This window comes from Parasteatoda tepidariorum, chromosome 2, assembly GCF_982258835.1.
Source record: "Parasteatoda tepidariorum strain Cologne lab strain chromosome 2, Ptep-v5.0, whole genome shotgun sequence".
NCBI lineage: Eukaryota > Metazoa > Arthropoda > Arachnida > Araneae > Theridiidae > Parasteatoda > Parasteatoda tepidariorum.
Genome location: NC_141756.1, coordinates 61,255,625 through 61,278,841, shown reverse-complemented (window position 1 = coordinate 61,278,841; position 23,217 = coordinate 61,255,625). Strand labels below are relative to the sequence as shown.

The window sequence follows — 23,217 nt, the reverse complement described above, 5'->3', positions numbered from 1 at the left end:
TAAAACATATGTTAACAAAATTTGAATAAGTCTTTCTGACTTATTATTTCAAATTTGAGTTTATTACTTCATTTCAATAAAAATTATTGAAATAAGATTGATTTATTTGGATTTAAGTTAGTGCTTTGAAACTTTTTCACACTGTGCCTTTACGTAAAAACATAAATTTGTAATTTTAGATTTTAGTTTTATTCTAAGCGAAGAGTGTTTCGTTCATATTTTTATTTGCTTCAGTCTATTTCTCTTCTGTCATATAAAAAATTCTACTATAAACAGAGAAAGAAAAAAAATACATTAGCAACGTTTCTCCGTATTTATTCTTTCATTACTTTAAAAGAATTAATGGTGCACTTTATGTTAATACGCATTAAATACAACATTGAAATAAATTTAAGAAGAAGAAAATGATGATAAATTAAAATATTTAAAATAAATCGTAATTCACAAAATGTATTTTTGTCTTCAACAACGCAAAACATTTCTAAAAAATACGTTTCTATGTATTTCATGTAACTGAAATAATTTAAATAATCAAACGATTACAATGAAAAAATATAAAAAAAAGAAAATGATTATCTCGTCTAATTTGTAGTTAAGCCTTTTGTCGAGCTTGGCATAAAAAACATTATGGACAGAGCGTTGCCATTTCGGCGTGCATTATGCTACAATAAAGAAAGGGAAAAAAGAAGAAAAAGCGTCGCTTTTTTATGCGCTCTAACATTCGACTAGGAAATCGTTATATACTTCTCTGTGCATTTGATCTCACTTAATGATTATAAAACTTTTTAACTTTAAATATAGTTTGCAATTTTGTAAATATCGTTTGCTTCAGTGTTTTAAGAAAACTTGTTTTTTGAATAGTTTCTTTTAGATAGTCAAATCGTTAGTACTTAATCGAATTCACAAAGTTATTCTCAAATAAAATACTTTATTTGTCGGCCAAACGATTGGAGTATCATGGTAGGAGATGCTCGTTTAACTTCAAACGACATTGGGAACAGCTGTTTTTCTAAAGAATTCCTATTGATTTTTTGGCCCGTCATCCGAAATTATGATTAAATTTGAGTTCTAAATCGTAATCGTTTTCAATAACAAAGAGCACCGTCGTATCGGCAAACTTTAGTCATAAATGTGTCCTGCGTGAAACAATAAAACGTAGGAATTTATTAACTTTAGTGAACTTTTCTTTTCTCAGAAGTGAAGACTTTCTAGAACTTTACGAGATTTTAAGTTTAAAAAGAAATTATGTGTCGTTTATTAGTTTCATTCTCGTGCAGAGAGGTAAGGAACGTTTAAAATCTATTGCTCTTATTTTTATTTATTATTTTTATTATAAAATGATACTTTTTAGCCTATAACTATTAGACTGAAGAAAAATATTATATGAAGAATAAGCTATGATTTCCAAACAAGTTTAATGAAAATTAATGTAATTAAAATTATAAGTCAAGAGTTATTAAGCATTTAAGAAAAAAAAATACACTTATTCGCTGTTTTAAAACATTTTTGAAAATTATTTAGCAAAAATTAAAATTAATGCTCATTGGGGTTGGAAACTAATATTTAACCTAGGAAAAAACAAAAATGCTGTCGAAATTTGATCAATTACGGTAGAGAATAACAGATGAAAAAAATCCACCAAAATAGGTTTAATTGGAGGTTTAAACTTGAAGGTGTTTCGAATAATAATCTTTTTTTAACTCCTCGCTATTTCCTCTCGCAATCGAACCTGTCTTGTTACCCCTGCCCTTGTGAACCGTAATTTGTCAGATTTGAAAAACATTATTGTTTTTTTTTTCGGAGGCCTCCAATTTGCATATTTTTCTGCTTTCATTTTTGATAAGGATTCTAAAGATGCATATTTAGGGTAGTCTTTATATTACACTCTGTATATTGTCTGTTTCTTATATTATTTTCAAAGTTATAAAACTAGAAAAAGTTATAAAACTAGAAAAAGTTATACAACTTAAAAAAGAATTATGATATTTATTTCATAGCACTAAAAACTTTTAAACAGAATGCGGTTTATTGTAATTAATCAGCATTATATCTTCTAATTAATGTGGAATGTAAACGTATTTGTAGGGCATTTGCTTACAATTTCATGAACATGATGAATTTGTCAACTAGGTTTTTCTTGATGTAACCAGGCAAATTAATGCGTATTATTATAAAATTTCTTTGATAATACGCCCTTCTATTTGAAGAAAGATACAATGTATTTTGTACAAAAGCTAATTAGATTTTCAACCATTATTTGTCCGTTGCATTCTTGGGATTCAAAGGAAGTGCCCTATCTTTCTACCCAAGAAACGAAAATTACTATAACTCGATATTAGTCGGCAGCTTCTACTTTACCGACTGGTGTTAAGTAAGAAAAAATATATTTTATTTCTTGCTATTAGTAAGTAATAACACCTACCACCCTTTCGTGTCCTGGTTTTCACAAATGAGCTTTGCTATTCGTAAATGCGTAACCACCTTCCATTTGTGGAAATGGATCCGAGACTTTTTTCCTGTTTGATACTGATGGTTGGTTATCGCTATGGAGATCCATGAATGCTTTATACGATCGTAGGGGGTCCGGTTCAACAAGCACTGGTCACTATGGACGTTATGCTTGTGTTCTTGATCACCAGTGTAGTTCCGCCTTTCGCATTTCCTCTGCTTATTAGCTTAATTGAACGTCCGATTTTGAAAGCAAGAAAAAAAACGACAGACGATTAATGTTGGCTTAATAGAAACTAAACCTTATGTGTGTGTTTTATCAACAAAATGGCCCAAGATGCTTTTACCTTTCACCATTACTTAAAAAAGAAAAGTTTGGGAAATTACTTTTTCTAGGAAATAGGTTGTCAACACAATTTATTATAGTTAGATACATAAGTAACAGTACAGAAGAAAGCTAGCAGTATCAAACACTTAGAAAAAATGTAGTTGTCGGTTTTTTTTTATTTTGAAAATGGTTCTTTGTTTCTTTGGTTAATTTATTTTGGCACGTATTAAAATTAAATTTAATTACCCTAAATATGCAGAAAACTTATGATTAACATTATACATTATAAATAGTTATTTAAAATTATTTAATTAAATTTAAGATTTACAGCATAAAATAACAGTTTTTTAAAAATAAAAATGAGGAATGAAGAAAAAGAGAGGATGATAATTTGTCTGAAAACCAGTTTTTACGGAATAATAATAAAAAGTACAATTAAGACACTGAAAAAAACATTTCTTTTAAAATTTAAAAAATATCATTTGTGTTCATCTCTGATTCTATCTGTTTATACCGTACCCTCATTCTTAAAAACTTTAATTGAAACTTAAAACTAATCAAATGCGAAAATTCCTTCAAACTGTAATAAATCAAATTCAAGTTCTTGTAACAAATAAAAGAATTTTTGAATTAATTTATTTTCAAAAGTTTCTATTTTAAATTTTTTAGTAAAAATACCTTGTTTTAGTGATAGTATTCAGTTAATTAGAAGAAATAAAAATACTAGTGTTACAACGTCCGTTTAGTTTAGTTAATATATTTTCAAGACTGTTCAGATAGCCGTAATAAAATACTAGAATTTCAATAAAAAGCAAATAAGGTCATTGAAGCTTCAGATTAAAAGCAGATAACGTTTATTTCATGGAAAGTATTGTTGCGTGTAAATCTAATTTTTAAGTATTAGTTAGTACTTGTTTAAAAATTACTTCTGTTTATATTTCATATTAGAAAAAGTTTTCTCAATAAGATATGCTGTCCATAAAAATGATAATATAAATAAATTTAAAAAATAAATTTGAAGAATACTGTGTTTTCAATTAATAACACATGTTTTTTAATACTTTTTTTAAGTGCTTTTTAAAAATATTCACACTAGACTTAAGCGTAGCAATATATATATATATATTATCAATGATCCTAACAACAATACTTCATTTTCGTATAATGCAATTTTGACCAAATAGATGCAGGTTTTAGAAAGAGTCTATCCTGATTCAATTAGATCAACAATTTTAGTTCCTATCTACTTGCTAAAATAGTAACAAAACTCGACGGTTTGCAAAAAATAGAAAATACCATAGTTGTTGAGAAATGAAGTAATCAAGCATTTTTTCTCTCCAAACAACTGCACCGTAATTTGATCTAATAATTGCCATGCAATATTTATGAGTTTTCCTGTTTCTTGTAATTTTCTATCATGAATTATTGATTTTACGCCAATGTCTGACCTCAAAACATCTTTATAAAATTCTTATCCTGTTTCAGGGCGAATCTCTAAGATTGTTTATGTCATAATTATATTGTTCTTTCGTATTATTGATAGTGGTTAATTTATCGTTTATATACATACAATATTCCTCTTAGCATTTATATTAAAATTTCAAAACTTAACTCAAGAGAAAACCCGTTTCTAATTTAAACTGTTATAATGATGTAAGTTTATGGTCATGTATTTTTTACGAGTAAATTTCTCATTTATTCCTTCGTATTGCGTCATACATTCTGTACTTTAAAGTTGAATTTGTTTTCGAATGCAATTGAATATTTTCAAATACAGGTAATTGTCCATTTCGTTTCTATGAACTAGAGTTAACATAATGAGCATGCTAACACGAGATCATTAAACTGTAATAATTATATATTTTATTAACAAATTATCTCTTTTTTGAAGAAAGGGGAGAGAATATCGATATTTAAGTAGCTACAATGATGAATGAGAAGCAATCACGGGAGTGCAGTGATCAGAGAGTGAAGCGTTCTATTTAGATACAAATGTTCTACGTTTTTAGTCGAATCAAATTAATTCTGACAGCATTTAAAAATCGACTCTTAATTTTGGCAAGATTTACAAGCAGTTTTAAATTGAAGTGATGGGAATATTGTCTGGAACATTTTCTTATTAAAAAAAAAAAAAGAAGAATGAAATCTAAGTGACGGCGTCGCCACTGTGTTGAGTGTCCTGCTTAACGTTGTATTTCGTTTGCAGAGCTGATATTACAAAGGACAGATAATGTATAGAGAATACAATGTAGTAAAAAAGTTAGAATCATTGTAAAAAGAAGCACGTGGGCTGTTTTATAGCTCGCTCTAAGAAAACTGAGTTCAAATTAGATGTGCTGAAATGACCATTTTTATTTGTAACCTTGACGTAAGGTTTTTTCGAAATTTTAATATATTCAAAATTTTTGCAACTTTAATTGCTATTTTTGAGGTTTTTTTTCCTTTTTCAATGTTTTAAATAATGATAATTTATTCATTTTTTGGAGAAATCTTCTCGAAAACTTAACTACGCTTTCATTTGATTTGATGTGAAAAACAACATAAAAAGCAGCCAAGAACAGAGAGCAATTAGGTTTTGTTCGATACGAATCTTAACATAGAAACTGAAAATATTATACTATATATAAACTTTATTTAAAAGAGACAAAAACTGTATCCCTGTTAAACTATTATAATGATCGCTAACGAGTGAAATTGCTTCACATTTATTTTTCTTATTTTATCGAACAATCTGTGTTTTTTTTCCAACTCAGCCATAATCATACGTTTCGTTACAATTATTATCTTAACAAATTATTGACAAAAAATCCATAAAATTATGATAATTATATAGTTTTTTTTTAACAAAATCGTATTTGTGTTTTTTTGCAAAATATCAACTGTTTTTTTTTTTTTTTTTTTTTTTTTTTTTTTTTTTTAAAAAAAAGAACAAACTACGATGAAGGAAAAGCAATCAAGAGGTGGCTGCTCACAGCTTTATTATTAAAACTAAGCTTGAATGAAATGATGAAGAGCAACGTAAAGAAATAAAATCATTATTATCCGGAGGTTTATTGCTAAAATTCTTTACCAAAGATATATTGGCAGTTATTTGTTTTGAGTTGTTAAAAATTAATTATTATTTTTTTGTTTGTAAATATTAAGACATTTTAAAGTCACTATATAAAAAATATAGTCAAATTATGTTTTAATATTTGAACTGTTTTCGATTTTTGATTCATTGTTTTATGTTTTATTCTCTTCAAATTTAAGATTTTTAAGTTACAATATAGCAGAGTTTCAAATATTATTTGTGTTTTAAAAATAATTGTATGTCTTATTAAAAATAGAATAAGCTGTTCCTTTTAAGGAAAGGTGAAAATTTAGTTTTGTTATGTTTTCACTGACCCCTGAAATTAGTTTCTGAATTATTACAATTGATGATTTAGTTTTTAAAACATTTTACGACGTTCCAAAAAGCTAATTTTACTCAACTTTTTTGAACTTTTATTTCTCAAACCGAAGTTTATATAATGTCAAAAATAAGAAGAATTTGTTGTAATTTTTTGTTTAAAAATGCATCACTTTTTATCAGCCTAAACCGTTTAAAAAGTCAATGAATTTTTAAAAAAAATTTTATCTGAAAATTTTTAAATATTTTTAAAAATCCAAATTTTTTATTTTTTTTTTAAATTTCTGAAAATATTCCGTATACACCGAATTGCATACGGTGGAAATATATCGAGGTATACTTGGATTTGCATAATTTATCATGAGTATGCGAAAGTAATAATTACACAGTTTTAAAAATGATTTTTAATAGCTATTTCGAGCCATTAATTAATAATTAATTATATTGGATTACTTAATTTCATTATATAGAGCTATGGTGGCTCAAGAAATAGAGCACTCACCTCCCAATGAGTTGACCCGGACTCGAATCCCGGCGATACGAATACTGCACCCGGTTTGAACAGACCACAGTGCTAACAAAAAATATCCTCATTGGTAGACGGATCATGTGTTAAGAGTCCCCTTGGCGTCTGGCTAACCGTAGGATGTTTTCGTGGTTTTCCTTCCCATGTAACGCAAACGTGAGTTTGTTTCATCAATAGGTCCTCCACGAAGGCAAAATTCTCCAATTACTTGATCCAGGAGTTCAATTGTCTTCTGGATTGAGTTTAAAATTACGAGGCTACTGAGTTGAACATTGGTAGTCGTGAACTCAAAAAATTGGGTCGACTTTTCACTGACTGTGATAAAATGAAATTTAATTGTATAATTTTTTCTTTATTTGTTGATTTAAAGCCTTATATCATGAAATTTTATTTTAGAGTTAATAATTGCAATGCTTATATAAAGTAATTTTTTAGCTAAAAAGAATTTAAAAAAAAAAGTGGATAGAAAAAACGTCATCATTTTACCGACATCATTTTTACCAACATTTACCATCACAGCAGTGACCGGCCACGTACCTTCCCTGAAACCTCGTCGGTTCTTTTTTTTGGGGGGGGGGGAGGTTAGACTGATGCCCGTGAAAAACTAAGCATCTCGCATGCTCTCATAAAATTGCCCTGCTTATTTTATGAGAATCAAAGAATATTTAAATAAACAAAATCTTTTATTTTCATGATATGAATGTATCGACCGATTGCCTATTAATAGGATAGTGGCCGATTAATGGGTAATCGGACGGTCAAGATTTAATTTTAAAATCCATGTAAAAGAAAAATCTACATTAGATGAATCGAAAAGGCATCAGATACGACGCGTGTCCTAACAGAAACTGTAGGAACTTGGGCGCTAAAAGTAAAATACGTTCATATTAAACTGACCTTATGAAGCCTGATTTTCTGCTCGAAAAAATAACTTAAATAACTAATTTTTGACTTAATTACAGATAATAAAGTCCAAAATTTGGACGAAATCGATCGAATAATTTTTTAGTAATTAAAACTTGGAAAAATTTATTCTATTTCCATTTTTTAATCCTTACGAACTCATCAGTTAATTTTATGAAAATTGCGGATTTTGTCATATAAATTTATGTATGAATATTGAAACATCTAACATTTCAAAAATTGTAAATGATAATAATAACAAAATAATAATAATAAAAAAATAATAATAAATACTAATAAGAAGAAAATATTAATAAGAAGAAAATAATTATAAGGAGAAATAAAGAATATAAAACTTTTTGTCTTACTAGGTAATGTATTTAGATTAACGAGTTTGAATCTTGTTTGCAATTTTTATTATTTAATTTTATTAGATTGGTTGTTTTTGGTTAAATATTTTTAATAAGAAATTTATATAGAGAAATCTATTTGCTCTGAGAATGAATTCCTATTTTAATGCTGGTCTTGTTCGGTTGTTATCAGTTGTATGCGTTTTTGATAGATTTGGTCCAGATAGCCGAAATGTACTCACACATTCTTCCTCAATTACTTTTCTAACTGCAACAGACGAAATTGATTTCGGGCGTTAAACTCATAAGAAGTCCAGATTCACTTCGAAACCATATTTTATATTCATTTTACAAGAATAATCTTTCAAATTGCTTGAAATAAAATAATAGAATTTAGAAGTATTCACGTAAAGAAATAGATCTAAAGGAAACATAGAGTAAAGAGTATAGGTAGAGTTGACATGAGAAAGTAACAGTGAAGCCATCACTGTAACCGGTCGGCCATATTGGTTTATGCAAAACATTCGAATGCTGCTGTCTTCAGCACATTGAACTTGCTGATATCAATGTTATTTTTATCGTTTTTTTTTTATTTCTCTTTAACGATTTTCTTTATTTTACCTTTTAAACATTGAATTATTTATATTTTGCTTGTAAAAATGGCAAGCTGTGTTGCATACTGTTGTACGAATCGATGGACAAAGAAAATGCCTGGAATTACATTTCAGAGGTAAGTGTAAATTCATTTCTCTTAATCATATTCTAATTTAGTATTTTTAAATTCTGTTTTTACAATAATGTCAGAAGACTAAAGATTTTTTTTCTTCTTAACTATTAGCTATTCATTTCAAACCCAACCTTGATTCTTATCAATTTTTATTGGAATGAATCAAAATAGAATTTCTAAGTGGCTTATAGAATATCAAAACTGTAAAACTAATTATAGATGAAATGTGGTTTCGTTTACTTTTATACTGCTTAATTGACAATTAATATGGCATAATTATAGTATCATTAAGCAGAATGTGTTATTCGAATTAGTGGGAATGGTTAAAAGTATTTATTTTATTTGCTACAATATTTTTTGCTTTTATGAAATTTAATCTATCATGAAGAGTTTCAAAAATCATTTTGTGTGTTTTTCTGTTATTTACTGTTATTGATCATTATTTCGTAATCTAAACATTAAAAATCAGCACTGTTGCTTTTTCAATTGTAATTCGTAATGTCTAGTTTGTCAACAATTTGATTTTTATTCAACTGCTATTTTATTTATGATCACTCTTGCCCTGATGAACGACATGAAATTTTTTGAGAGCTTTTAACACACAAACATAATTTAAAAAATCAGCCCAAATTGTTACTTTTTTTCACTTTTAAAACCGTGGTGGAAACCTTTCCATAAATTTTATAATAGAAAATCCAGTGAACTATAGAAACTGGCAAAAATCCGCCATACTCTCATTTTGCGAACTACTTCAGTTCGTACATTTTATTGATAATTAATATGCATTTAGGTTAATGAAATAAATTAAAAGTTTCAGTTGTGGGTAATCTATATTGGAGTTGTGGGTTTTAGTGGAGCATAATAGACTGAAAACAGACTATTTGTGCTACTGCATTTATATATTTGAAATTATCGACTGGATTAACTGTAGTTATCAAAATTTTGATAAAGTTGTTTCTTATTGCTAATTATAAATCTTTTGAGTCGGTTCTTTAAAAGACTTAAATAATTAACGAGTTTTTATGTTCATGCTTTTAAGTTGGAATTTTATTTGCAGTTTTCCTAAAGATGAAAAACGTAAACAGTTATGGATCAAAGCTGTGAGACGAGTTAATTGGAAACCTTCTTCGTGTAGTAAATTGTGTAATGAGCATTTCTCAGAAGATATGATTGATAGAACAATAAATCTGCTTGATGGTCTTACAGATTCATTGTTTAAAAAAAATTTAGTGAACAAAAACTCTTATTGTTAAATAATTTAAATATTAATTTACTCTAATAATTATTAAACTATTTATCATTTTCAATATTATTGCAAAAACCATTTACAAGATGGTGAGTATTAATTCAAATTTTTTAACAAATGTATGAAATGGCTTTTATAACTCTTATTAAAATTCAATTTTTTTCAAAAAATAACAATGCTTCATTTGAGGGATATAATTTATGAAGGGAAAGTTTTTCTTCTAAAATTAATAAATGAATGAAAAAATTGTTAACAATAAAGTTACGTTTTTTTAAATTTTTGTTTTTTGTGTACTTTAAAATGTGTGTATAAATAAGTGTATATTTTTAAATTCTTATCATTTGTAATACATTTGATGCAATATTTTACTGTCGAATAACCAACATATATTATTCATATTTTTGAGTGAAGAATTCTTGACTAATAAACTCTGATAGTACTTACTTTAAAAAAATATGGAAATTGATGGTATATAATGTAAAAATAAATAAAATGATTTATTTTTCTTTTATGTCTGTGTATTTTTTAAGAATAAAATAAGAAATTCATTTTCATGAACTGAGAAAAAAGAATTTAAAGTTCAGTGCTATTCGATTGAATGAAAGAAATATATAAAATAAATATAATAATATATAAAGCTTTTAATTCAAATTTTTTAATAAATATCAAATGTTTTTTTACAACTTTTATTAAAGTATTAAAATTCTATTATTTTCTATGATGATTCAATCAACAAGAAATGACTGCTTTAATTGAGGGATATAATTTATGAAAGGAAAAGTTTGTCTTCTAAAATTAATAAATGCATGAAAAAATAACTAACAAAAAACTTAAGATTTTTTTAATTTCTCTTTTTTAAGCATTAAATAAAAAAATAATAGTTTAAAATAAAAAGCCTTTTAATTTAAACTATTTTTTTTTCATTTATGTGTCAAAAATATAAATCTACATACATAAAATATTAGATTATTTGGCATAAAAATGATTAAATTTAATCTTTAGTTATGTTATTTTTATAAATATTAAATTGTAATAAATGAGACGCTTTTTTTTTTCGTGTAACTAAACGCAATAAAAAAATTAAGCTTTGTTTGACACTTAAAAACTACCATTTATTAGCCATGCAACCATAGGTTACAATGAAGGCTTTGCATAATCCAAGATGGCCGACAGTTACTTCAGTTTCTACTCATAGGAGGGTGGGAAATGCCATCTCTACTTATACTCTTAACTCTATGAAAGGAAACAATATCGTACGTCAGGAAATTTCAGGACCAGGAAATATTTTATGAACTCATTATAAAAAATAGTAATCATTAAACAGTAATTAATGGTGGAATTAATGCTTCTGCACTGTTAGAATTTTCATTCTGAAATTACTGTAAAGTAACCGGCATTCGATTAACCATAAAGTTTATGGTTAGGAACATTTCTTTATCTTTACGGTTTTCAACAGATACGGTAAAAATTTTTTTATAACCATTTGCAACTAGTTTTGTTTTTAAACCCTAAAAATAAAACTTAAGCGGGCATTGAACCTCTGTGGGTTCTGCACCATTATGCGGGAATGATAGAATCATTCTGGCAATATATTCAAGACTATTACTGGAATATTCAAGACAATAGAAACTCCTCATATATTGATGGAATGGAAGAAATAGTGTGGTATCAATGCTGGGACTCGAAACCTGTACATACAGATGGTCATGAGATTGGTAAATTAGCCCTCTCAGCTACAGTATGTACGCAGCTACATGGAACAAAATGGCCTCATAAGCTGGGCCTAGATGGAACAGATAGAATTTTGGTTGTTGAATCCGAATAGGTAAAAACAATCAATAAATGTTTTTCTCATACTTAACAGTTTGAAAATCTTTTTTATTATTATTTAACTGTTAACTAAGGAAAAAAAACAATTAAATGAATTACTTTTTAGCCATTTTAACCTCGAAACTTCTAACAATGTGTTTTTATAAACCATTATTCTTGTAAGTAATTATTTGAATTTTAATGGTTTCGAAAAACTGCACTTCATTAGTATAAAAATTAATTATTTTTCTTAGCTTATAAACTGTCTTGAAAATGTAGCTTTTCCGCTTGTACAGCATTTATTTAGAGGTAATTGAGTCTTAATTATCATCTTGGATATAATCCAAACATAATGTCTAAATCTTTTTAATCAATGAAAGAACTTTTTGCTTGGCAAACTATGAAAGTAAGTTAAGAGAACTAATTATAATTATTGTAATAACTAACGTTAAAAGAAACAATTCAACAGCTCTCTTTATAAGTTAGTTTGTTTTTTATTCCCCTGCTTTTATAGTTTTAGGACTTCGAAATATATCAAGATGTCTCTTCCTGGTAAAATTACCGTATTCTATGGTAATGATATTTCTGGTAAAAACAACAACAAAATTCTGGTAATAAAAACCGAAATAGATGTTATTTAAACCATTTATTTGGTAGTTTTTCCGTTCATAGGGTAACGATTTTCCGGATTTCAGAATTATGGTTCTTATTACCACTCAATTGGTAATAAATGCAAAACTTGAAAGTAATTTTAACCGAATAAATGGTTTTTGTTCTATGCTCTAAAGTATCATGATATAATTGCCAAAATTTACTAAATTTTATGACATATTAAAAAAGCATATTTTATTAAAAGGAAATAAACAACTCGAGCAGTATAAAAACTGCAATTTATTGACAAGTGATTATCGTCCAATATTCTAAAACGTAGAAGTAGCATCAAAGGTTTTAAAAAAACATCCATACATTGCTGATCAGTTTTTGGAAAATAACAGATTTAAGAATTAATTCGCAAGTTCGTGTTCATGAAGTTTACAATAAACGAAAATAATACTTAAATGTATCCTCAATTGTTTTATAACTTGAATAAAATGAAAGCTACTTTATTCAAATGCAGAAATGTTTTGTGTTCTTTTGAGCCATTCTTTAAAAAAAATTTTAGTATAATGACAATTTTTTTAAAATAGTATATATATTTATTGGGTATTTGCAACAAAATGGAATTTTAAAGTCAAGCTACGTCTTTCTACATAAGTTCAAATGTTAATTAGCATGAAGTTAATTAAATACAACGGCATATCGCACATTGAATTTCTTAAAATGTTATTATTTCTCATACACGTATTTTACTTAACTTAGATTTATTATTCTATTATGTATTTTACTGTAACTGTAATATATTTTGTTTTGGTGTACCTGGCAACTTCGATGCGTAATTAGTTTGTTTATGTTCTACATTGCTTCATATTTGTATTTGTGTTAAATAAAAAATATTTTGTGAAAAAAAATGAAAACTTTGTGCAACAATATAGAATGCTTCACTTAAGAGAACTGATTCTTGGCCGGCTTGGCTTACTCAAAATGGAATGGAAGAAACAGTTGATAACGTAAACTAATGCCACGTTTCATTGACTAATCAGGATCGAGTTTACCCACGCTGCGTCACTTTCAGGGATCCTATTTTTTAATTAATTTACCTAGAAGTTAAAGCAAAAATGTGAAATGAAATTTGCGCAAATAATACTTAAAATTTATAGTTGCTGCCACCCAATTTTAAGCATTTCACAAGATTACTTTAAATTCCATGCAATAATTATTTGAGATAGACATTTTTTGTCCTAAAGATCAAGTTTCCAAAATATATTTTGTTTAAAAAATATTAAACAATATTTTAATAAACAATTTTAGATTTAGTATGAAATGTTAGTTTCAATTACTAATTCATACTTTTTTTCTTTAAAAAAAATGCAGCTCAGATTGAATCAAAATAACATTGATTCTTCTTCAATTTTTCAACTCTTTTTGTTGCTTAAAAGATAGAGAGATAAAAAGAAAAAAAGCTTAATAGTTAAAGTAATTATGGTTAAATTTTACTGATTATTCATCCTTATCTTGTTGATGATTCTCATATTTAATGTTAGTTTTACTTTTGTCAATACCAAAATGCTAATAGCTGTTTCTAGCACAAATAATTTGAATAACTTTATATGGTGGCACGTAAATAAATCGAATATAAAATCAATAAATATCGTCTTAACTATATGTCTAAATACGAAATGATCAATAACTAATTTAAGTATGTGGATAATCAATCATTTATTCTGTAATGAGAAGAAAAAAAGCAATAAAAACTATGCATAAATTTCTGAATCATAGATAGAAATGGCTTGCAAATAGGTAACTACAGGCGTTGGACAAAATAATGAAAACACTTCTGTAACATATTTTTTGAAATTTCTCAAAAAATATTTAGACAATTATTTTATAACTTTAGATATGTTTAGTTCTCGCGATTTCTCATACATAATATATATCTCATTTAAATCTTTCAAAGGTTTGAGGGCCCGGCAAAAATTACGATCGAAAAATAGTCTTTTTGAACACCCTATGCCAAAAAGTATAGCCATAAGCGTGCAACTTGCATAAATTACTTTGGTTATCTATATACATAATAATAAACGCGGTTGTGTGTGTGTCTGTAATCACAATATATCGCCCCAGAAGCCTCGCCCAGGCACGAAACTCGGCACATAATTGTGTTTTGACATAATGAAGAAGGATTTTTTTTCTTTTTCAAAAATTTGGATTAGTTTTTTAGCTATCAGTCATTTTGTAAGAAAATCTATGCTTTTTCGTCTTCAAAGAGCCATATTCAAAAAACTATTAAAAAATGCATATAATTTTCTCCACTCTTATAAACGTATGCTAATGCGAACCTTCAATTGAAATATTAATTTTCGACAACTTAAACCAATAATATACGAAGGAATTAATAATTTAATTGTAAGGTTCGCATTAGTTTACATTTATCAAAGTGGAGAAAAGTTTAACTTTGGTATTAAGAATGTGGCAACATATTCGATACGTAAATAGAAGGCTTCGCTTTGATATATTTATCGCTGTTCATAATTGTTATAATAAGTTTTTCTTCTTCTTTCCACGCTCCATTTTTTTCTCTTCAGCGAAGACGATAATTTTTGTAGCGATATAGAAATAGAAGTTGATACCATAAAAAATTATATAGAAATAGAAATTGATATCATAAAAAGTTAATTCGTTTTCGTGTTCTTTTCATGTATTTAGCATTTTAGTTTTTTTTTCTTAAGCGTTGTAGCTATATAATATATAAAATAGGAATTTAATTGTTTTTTAAGGAACGATCACACTTACCTTGGATCTCTTTGGTTTTTCTATTCTTTACTTTAACAGTTTTTATTAAATGTAATTAGTTATTCTCAGAAAGTTTCAGTTTGCAGGTAAGCACTTAGATTTTAATATTGAAGTTTCATGATTTGCTTTCATAGTAATTGTTGTTCTAAAGTATTTGTTGACTTCTTAAAAACCCGATTACTGACATGGCAGAACCGCCTTCCAAAAAACTTTGTATTTTGTCAAAGAAAAAGATATTAAGAGATTCTCAAAGAAGAAGAAGGGCCCAAGAAACGTCTGTGGAACGTCAAAGAAGGATGGAACATGACCGAATTTCGACAAGCAATTCTAGAGCCCAAGAAGTATCAGAGAAACGTCAAAGAAGATTAGAAGAGGATCGTGTCTCAACTGGCAGTGCTAGAGCCCGAGAAACACCTGAGGAACGTCAAAGAAGATTGGAAGAGGATCGTGTCGCAACTAGCAGTGCTAGTTCCTGAGAAACACCTGAGGAACGTCAAAGAAGATTGGAAGAGGATCGTGTCTCAACTAGCAGTGTTAGGGCCCGAGAAACACCTGAGGAACGTCAAAGAAGATTAGAAGAGGTTCGTGTCTCAATTAGCAGTGCTAGGGTCCAAGAAACACCTGAGAAACGTCAAAAAAGATTGACAGAGGATCGTGTCTCTACTATTAGTGCGAGGGCCTAAGAAACATAGCGTATCGGACAGCTGGCCGCTTTAGGCGGCTAGTTACGCAATTAAGGCATTAAATTTTGTAAGCCTAGCTTAAATATTCATAGAAATATGGGCAGTTTTATAAGAAACTGATTTTTTTTTTTGCCTTAAGTTTTCTTACTATAACTTCGAAAATATTTAATAAAATTAAGCAAAAGAGTAATTTTTAATTAATAACAAATATATCATTTGAAAATTTGAGAAAAGATATAGTTAAAAATTTCGCAAGAAATGAACATTTTAAGTATTTTTCTTATACTGCGCATGAGTGGAAAAAAATTCTTTTTCTCAATAATTTTGTTCTGAATATTATTTGAAACAAAAATACGATTTGAATATCTTGAAAATGCAAAAAACGTTCTAGCTATTTCCTAAGTAGCTTTTGTACTTAAGTTAAGAAAGCTCTAAATGATGAGGGATTTCTGCCAACTTCATATCGTACTTTTAGATAAGTTTTATTAAAAATGACATCAACATTATATACAAGCACCTTCTATTAAATTATGTTTCATTTGACATGTTTCTTTCCTAATGCCATCCCATATGGTTGTCGGGACTATCTTTTTAGGGCATTATAATTTGTTATTAAATTTTGTTATATCATACAAAACATAATTTATGGAAAATCCTTATCATTTAGAGCTTTCAATAAAGAAGTAATAAAGCTGCTAAGAAAATTTCTCGAAACATTTTACATTTAAGAGATATTTAAATCGGACTTTTTCCGTCTATGTACCAAATGTTTTGAATCATATTTGCACCAAATATGATTCAAAACAAAATTAAGAAAAAAAATTAAAATATTTTTCACGCATTCGCAGAATGGCAGAATTGTTTTATATGCTCAATTTTAAATGATTTTTTCTTAAATTTTAAAATTATATTTTTGTTATCAATCAAAAAATACTCAAAAAATTTGTTTAATTTTATTGAATATTTCTGAAGTATTAGTGAAAAACGTAAGGCAAAAAAATTTAGTTTTTTTTTATAAAAAAAAATGTCTATTACTCCATGAATATTTAAGTTAGGCTTACGAAATTTTATGCACTAATTGCATATAACTAAAGCAATCGATGCAAGTTACAAGCTTATTTCGATATTTTTTGGAATAGGGTGTTCAAAAGTAGGTAATTTATTACTGGTCCCTCAAACCTTTGAAAGCTTTAATTTAAACTTTATTGACATGTATGAAAAATCGCATGAACTAAACATATCTATAATTAAAAAATAATTGTCTAAGTAATTTTGGAGAAAGATAAAAAAAAAAATGAGCTGTTATAGAAGTGTTTACATTATTTTGTCCAACCCCAGTATTTGTTTATTTTAAATATACAGCTTATAGGATAACTTCTTTTTATTTTCTTAATGACAAATTCAAATGAAGGGGTGTTATTTTTTTTTCTTTTGTTATTCACTCCATTTTTTTAAACTATTAACTTAACTTGGTACTAATTTTAATATTTTTTTTTATCTAAAATTATACAGTTTTTGTCGATTATTAATAATTTATAAAAAAAACGGTACACAAATTCATTTATAACATATAAGCAAATTTTTATTATAAACAAACCATTTTTTTCGAAATTTTCTTAACTTGATACAAATTTAAATTTTTTGTCTAAAATTATAATTATTTTTTTTATCTGTAATTAATAATTCATATTGCAAAAAAATGCACAAGTTCATTAATTAAAATTAAAAATATTTTTACTCTTTTTTTTAATTTAAGTAATTAAAAATAATGAATAATTGTTAAAAATAATTTTTGTGTTGAATTTCTGTGTGCACGAGTTTTATAAATAGGTGAAGATATTATAAGTTTTATTTCAGTGACGTGGTGAATTCGAAATGTAATAATTATATTAATTTTTGTAGCTAAGCGATAAATCGCTTAACTCATTTCGGGCACTTCGGGATTGTTTCCCGCCATTTCATGTTATTCAGCGGAAACTAAGATTGACAAGTAAAGTAAATCTCCCGTCATTGTTAAGAGTTCAGGAACTTATCAGGGACATTGTTAAGAGTTCAGGGACTTACCAGGGACATTGTTAAGAGTTTAGGGACATTGTTAAGAGTACAGGGATACTTCCGACCAATTTTTACTATTGGAACTTTATATTTTCCAGATTATATCTTGAACTTGGAGTCTCCGCTTATTATAAGTTAAATATTTTAACTAAAACAAAATAAAACTGTTAGCTGAACTATTCGGAGGCACCAATAATTGTCAGTCAAACCCATTTGTTCCAGACATAAGCCGAACAAAACTTCTATTGGCGCCAATGCATATACTTTTAACTTCAAACATTACCCATTTTTTTTTCTTCAACATTGCTTAATCAATACTTTTAACATAAATGCCATTAGAACCATCATAAGGAACAACTCATAATTAAAATTTCAAGGATCATAATTTATAGGGTTCAGTAACCATAATCTGCCTGGGGATGCCAGAAAGCCCCTTTACGGTAATCTTCTTTACTCCCCGACCGTTGTAAGCTGCATTAATCAAGGATTAAAATAGCTCCACCAAAAGCAATTAACCACAATAAAGCTGAACCGATATAAGAAGTCAATTCTAATGATACTAGAATGAAGAGAACAGCAAATCGATGAATCTGCCTAACCCAAAATTAAAAAAAAGTTCTTTATGGAAAAGTGATACATGTCCATCTCAGCTTTTCTACGGATTAATAAATAATCCTACTTTAGGGTCCCTGTAGACTGGTTATAAATAAGAAACTAATTTTTCAATTGTTTCTGTTTGCGGAGTCCATTCGTATGCTAATTATCCTCTTTCTGTCTAAAATTACGTGTCTGGAAATGGTAAAACTTTCGCTGTGCATGAATAAATGTTTATTACCCTAGAGACAACAAGATTAGAAGTGTCTGGAGCGAGCTGTCATTCTTAAAAATTAAAAGTGATTTTCCGCTTGTTGCTATGGTTATTTATTCTTCTGATTCCGCATTTTGGAAAAGAAGAATATTAAATTATATTCTATCTAGGGTAAACTAACCAGTGAGGGAACACTTAAGCTTCGCTTGCCTTTTAAAAAATCATATTAATATCAAAATTCGTAATTTTAGTTAAATGACAATGTCAATATATTTGTTAATAATTGCAAATTATGTAAAAAAATTGTAGAGATCTTACATAATATTGTTTTAAAGTTTTGGAGGTTCAAATAACAAGTAGTAAGAAGACTAAGTGAAGGAACAGCTCTTACCAGTGAATGAACAACCAGTAAAGGAACACTTAATTTTGGTTATTTTTTAATGCTCTTTATAAATTTATAAGCCATACAAATATTTAAAAACAAGCCTATTCTTGAAATTATAACATATAAATAATTGGAAAATGTTAACTTTTTTTTGTAATCATGAATTGAAAATTAAAGTGTCAACATATTAACACATACTGTTCATTCACTGGGAAATCTATGCCCAGTAAAGGAACATGCCTGTTCCCTCACTGGTTAGAAGTTGTTTTTCGTATTTTCAACATACTTTTGATGCGGATCATCACTAAAGGTACAAAAAAAAAATTAAAGTTTATCTTTTATTTTCATTAACTTAGTATCCTTCACTGGTTTTTCATCGTTTGGTGGTCCAATGAATAAACACCCCTTTATCTCAGTACTTTATTATGTTATGATGCTTAAGAAAAATAAAACGTAACTTCAATAACAATATTTTGAATTCTCTTTTTCACAGTGAGAAAAATAAAACTATTACATACAATTAATTCCACTTCAAACATATAAATACAAACACTCACCTTATAATTTTTTCAAAGAAACAAGGTGTTGCAGAGATAATAAACAAATTCAAAAAATTTTCCAGAGAAGTATATTTGACCAGGTAGTCCAAAACATTGCTAGATGACTTCCTATTGTTTGGCAGTAAGCTATTGTTACCAATCAATCTAAAGAAAAAATTTCAAATTCTTATTTTTAATCAATATATATCAAATGTTCCTTCACTGGTTGGTTTACCCTACCCATATTGAAAATTTAGGCTTTATATTTTTAAATTTAATTTTAAAAAATCCTTATAGTTTAATACAGATTAAAATTAGTTTTATATTTTTAATGACTTATTAGTTTAAAAGATTTCATCAACTTTTACCTAACCTCTTCAATCTCGCTCCCGTCAAAATCACGTGGTGAGCTTTCGTCTCCCATTTTACGTGTCCGTGTTATTTCCGAGCTAGAGCGTTAAGAAATATAATGCATCTATTAGGTTTATCTATCTCTTGTGCCCTGATTTTTTTTACTTCTTATTTTACACACTAGATTGCTATACCAGACAATTTTTAATGTAACTAGAGATTATTTTAAACTAGAAGTGAGCACTACCCAAACATATGCATTTGCGATATGTATTTCGGACTTTAAGCTAAGCAACTTACGTTCTTTGTATGTAAAATATTTTTTGATATTGCGTACATTATGGAATCAGAGTTACATGGACATATTAGGGTACAAATGGAGTTTCAAATTTCAGGCTAAAAAAAAACTTCCAAAAATCAAAAATGAATACATATTTTGTACACACACATTTTTTTTTATATAATTTTCTTGAAGAAAAAAAAGTAGGCACTTTTATGACCGTTTTCTTGTAAATAATAAGATCGTTAAGGGGTTAAGCTTTTAGTACACTGCGAAAAAATCCGGATCACTTAATTAAGTAATACCGCCACCTTGGGTGAAAATCCATCATACGGAACAAAAACTCTGTATCGTAATTTCGACAGTAATAATAACCGTAAAATCACTGTAATCAAACAAACATCACTGTGAAATTGACGGTATAATATTTAACGGTAAAAAGGGATTTTATGGTAAAATAGATTTTATGGATCATACAACCAATGTGCAAGTGCCTAATAACTTTAACAATTTGATCTGGCATTTTTTACAGTGTATCATATATTAGTATTATATAGTTCTAAAATAAAATAAATCGTGTTTGGAAAATGGGATTTTTTAAAATGAGGTATTTTAATATTTTTTTAAAAATAAAGCTATTAAGTCACTATGAAAATTATATAAAAAAATGGTGATAAATAGTGGGCGCATCCAGTTACTAATGATAATGCTCTAAAATTTGAAAAACGTTTAACAAGTAGATCTAATTAGATTTCTTTTAATTAGCTTGGATGGTTAATATTTGTTTTAGGATATTGGAAAATTTGTAAAATTAAATTAGCAGAGATTAACAATACTTCTTCTTCTTCTTTGTCAGCGCAACAGCCCCTTGCAGGCCTTGACTCCCTCAACAGCAGACAAACGCCAGCGCCTCCTATCCATGGCAACTCCCTTTCAATTTCTTATCTTTAGGGTTTTTAGCAATACTTACAGAGATTAAAAACTTAGATGCAAATAAGAAAAATGAAATCGTTAAATTTAATCTACATGCAATAACCAAAATTAGCACTCTAAATAAGTAAAATTTAAATAAAACACAACAGTTATAGCTTCGTTTGCAATTAAATAAGTCAATAAATGTATGACATAGAGTATTGAGAAAATTCCTTTATTTTACTAAATACAACCAAAAAAGAAAAACTGCTTTTTTTTGCAAAATTGAAAATATAGAACTAAAAACTTTATTTTTCTTTTTTAAACGGACTTTTTCATATTTGAAAATAATTTTTTTTTTCCAGTGTAAATTTTCATTAAAATTCAGTTACTAAAAATTAACTTTCAGTTTTTTTTTAACAAATCATTTCTTTATTCCAGTAACGATTCGGGGAGAATTCAGTGCTTTTATGCTCCAAGTTCGAAAGATTGGCGCTGATGAGCGAAGAGGAGTTGACAAACCAGCACGAGTAGGAGAATTCGTCAGCTATCCTCCATATATTCAACCTGTTATGTGTGATAAAGATGAGAAAACAGCCATAACAAATAAGAATTTTTCGCCAAAATCCCATGTCAGCGTCACATGGAGAGCTCCTAAGGAGGATGTTGGAGATATACATATCGTGTAAGTATCATATTGCAATTTTTATAAGTAATTGCCTTTGGCGACCAGCTTGGTTACTTTTTAAAATACGAAACTGTATTTAAATATTTTATTTCTTCAATATCTCCTCAAATCCTAACACCATAATTACTTTTAAACAATATACACCGAATAGCTATTACATTATGACCACCCTGCTAATAACATGTAGGACCACCCTTAGCCTTCAAAACTTCAAACACCCGCAGTGGCATTGATTCCACAAGGTGCTGATAGGTAGTCTGAGGTATCTGGTACCAAGTGCTCACCAATTGGTCCTGCAATTCCCTCACATTGCGAGGGGGTAGCGTGGCAGCACGAATTTGGTTTTCCAAGTAGAACTACGAATGCTCTATTGGATTAAGGTCAGGTGAATTTGGGGGCCAAGACATGACTTGAAAGTCACTGGAATGTTCCTCGAACCAATCCATGACGATTCGACACTTATGACATGGTGCATTATCCTGTTGGTAAATACCATCCCCCGCAGGAAAAACTGTTGCCATGAATGGCTGAACCTGGTCTGCAACTATGTTCAAGTAGCTTACAGACTTCAGGGATTGTTCTATGAGGATTATGGGTCCTAATGTGCCCCATGAATACATTGTTCCTCGGCGAGAAACCATGAAAACCTGGGCGAGCCCATTGTTATAGATGGAGGGTGGTCATAATGTAATGGCTCTTCGGTGTATTATCCAATTTTTTTCACAGTCCAGCTGTTGTTAGAGCAGAAGTACTTTGATTTTAATTTTCACTTTGTTTTTAATTTTCAGTATAATTTAAGTTCTTTACGTATTGAAATTTAGTAATAATTTAAAATCTCTTCAGCCATAAATCACATAAACCACCGTAAGTACGAGTTCAGGATGTTTCAATATATTCAATAATTGGTATGACAGTATGCGGCACTATAGCGCCGTTTATTTCTGCAGCCATTTTAGAAAAGGGTTAAAAAATAAATCTAAATAATTGCTTCGAAACTAAGTTTTTATTTCTGTAAAAATACAAAATTATTCAAAATAAATACTTTACCTACAATTAACTATCCTATGCTGCTTAGATTATTACTTACTATAACCTAACAAAAGGAATAATAACTAATAGTGCCGCCAATATTTAGAGAAATACTCGTTTATTGTGCCAATATATAGAGAAACAGTGAGAAACAGCCAATATATAGAAAAACAGGTTGTGAGTTCGATCCCAGCCGGCCGAAGACTTCCCGTGTAGTAAATGGTGACTAATGCTCTTTAAATCTATTGGGTCACAAAGTCCTCCATGTTGACATAACCTCTTGGTGTATATAATTATAGATTGTTCGTTCTTTGGTCCAGGTCAAAAATACGATCTGCGGATGAATGAATGAATGGATGTACGAATGAA

The 23,217-nt window shown here is 28.3% G+C and overlaps 2 protein-coding genes across 2 annotated transcripts in view; both read left to right on the top strand.

Annotated features, from left to right (window-relative positions):
• Positions 1–23,217, top strand: part of LOC107454814 (uncharacterized) — a 62,160-nt gene that overhangs the window by 17,668 nt on the left and 21,275 nt on the right. Inside the window, exon 2 of the mRNA XM_043042538.3 lies at positions 21,573–21,816. Coding sequence (XP_042898472.2) covers positions 21,573–21,816 — 244 coding nt within the window. The remainder of the gene's footprint in view (positions 1–21,572; positions 21,817–23,217) is intronic.
• LOC147815803 (THAP domain-containing protein 1 A-like) lies at positions 8,363–10,428 on the top strand. The gene is made up of 2 exons (XM_087157417.1): positions 8,363–8,676; positions 9,731–10,428. Exons 1-2 carry the CDS (start codon positions 8,606–8,608, stop codon positions 9,924–9,926), a joined length of 267 nt encoding a protein of 88 aa, XP_087013543.1. The 5' UTR covers positions 8,363–8,605; the 3' UTR covers positions 9,927–10,428.

Excerpts from the sequence above, each read along its gene's own strand:
- LOC147815803 (XM_087157417.1), top strand. The coding sequence starts at position 8,606 with ATGGCAAGCTGTGTTGCATACTGTTGTACGAATCGATGGACAAAGAAA. Across the intron at positions 8,677-9,730 it reads CCTGGAATTACATTTCAGAG|TTTTCCTAAAGATGAAAAAC; the intron begins GTAAGTGTAAAT and ends TTTTATTTGCAG.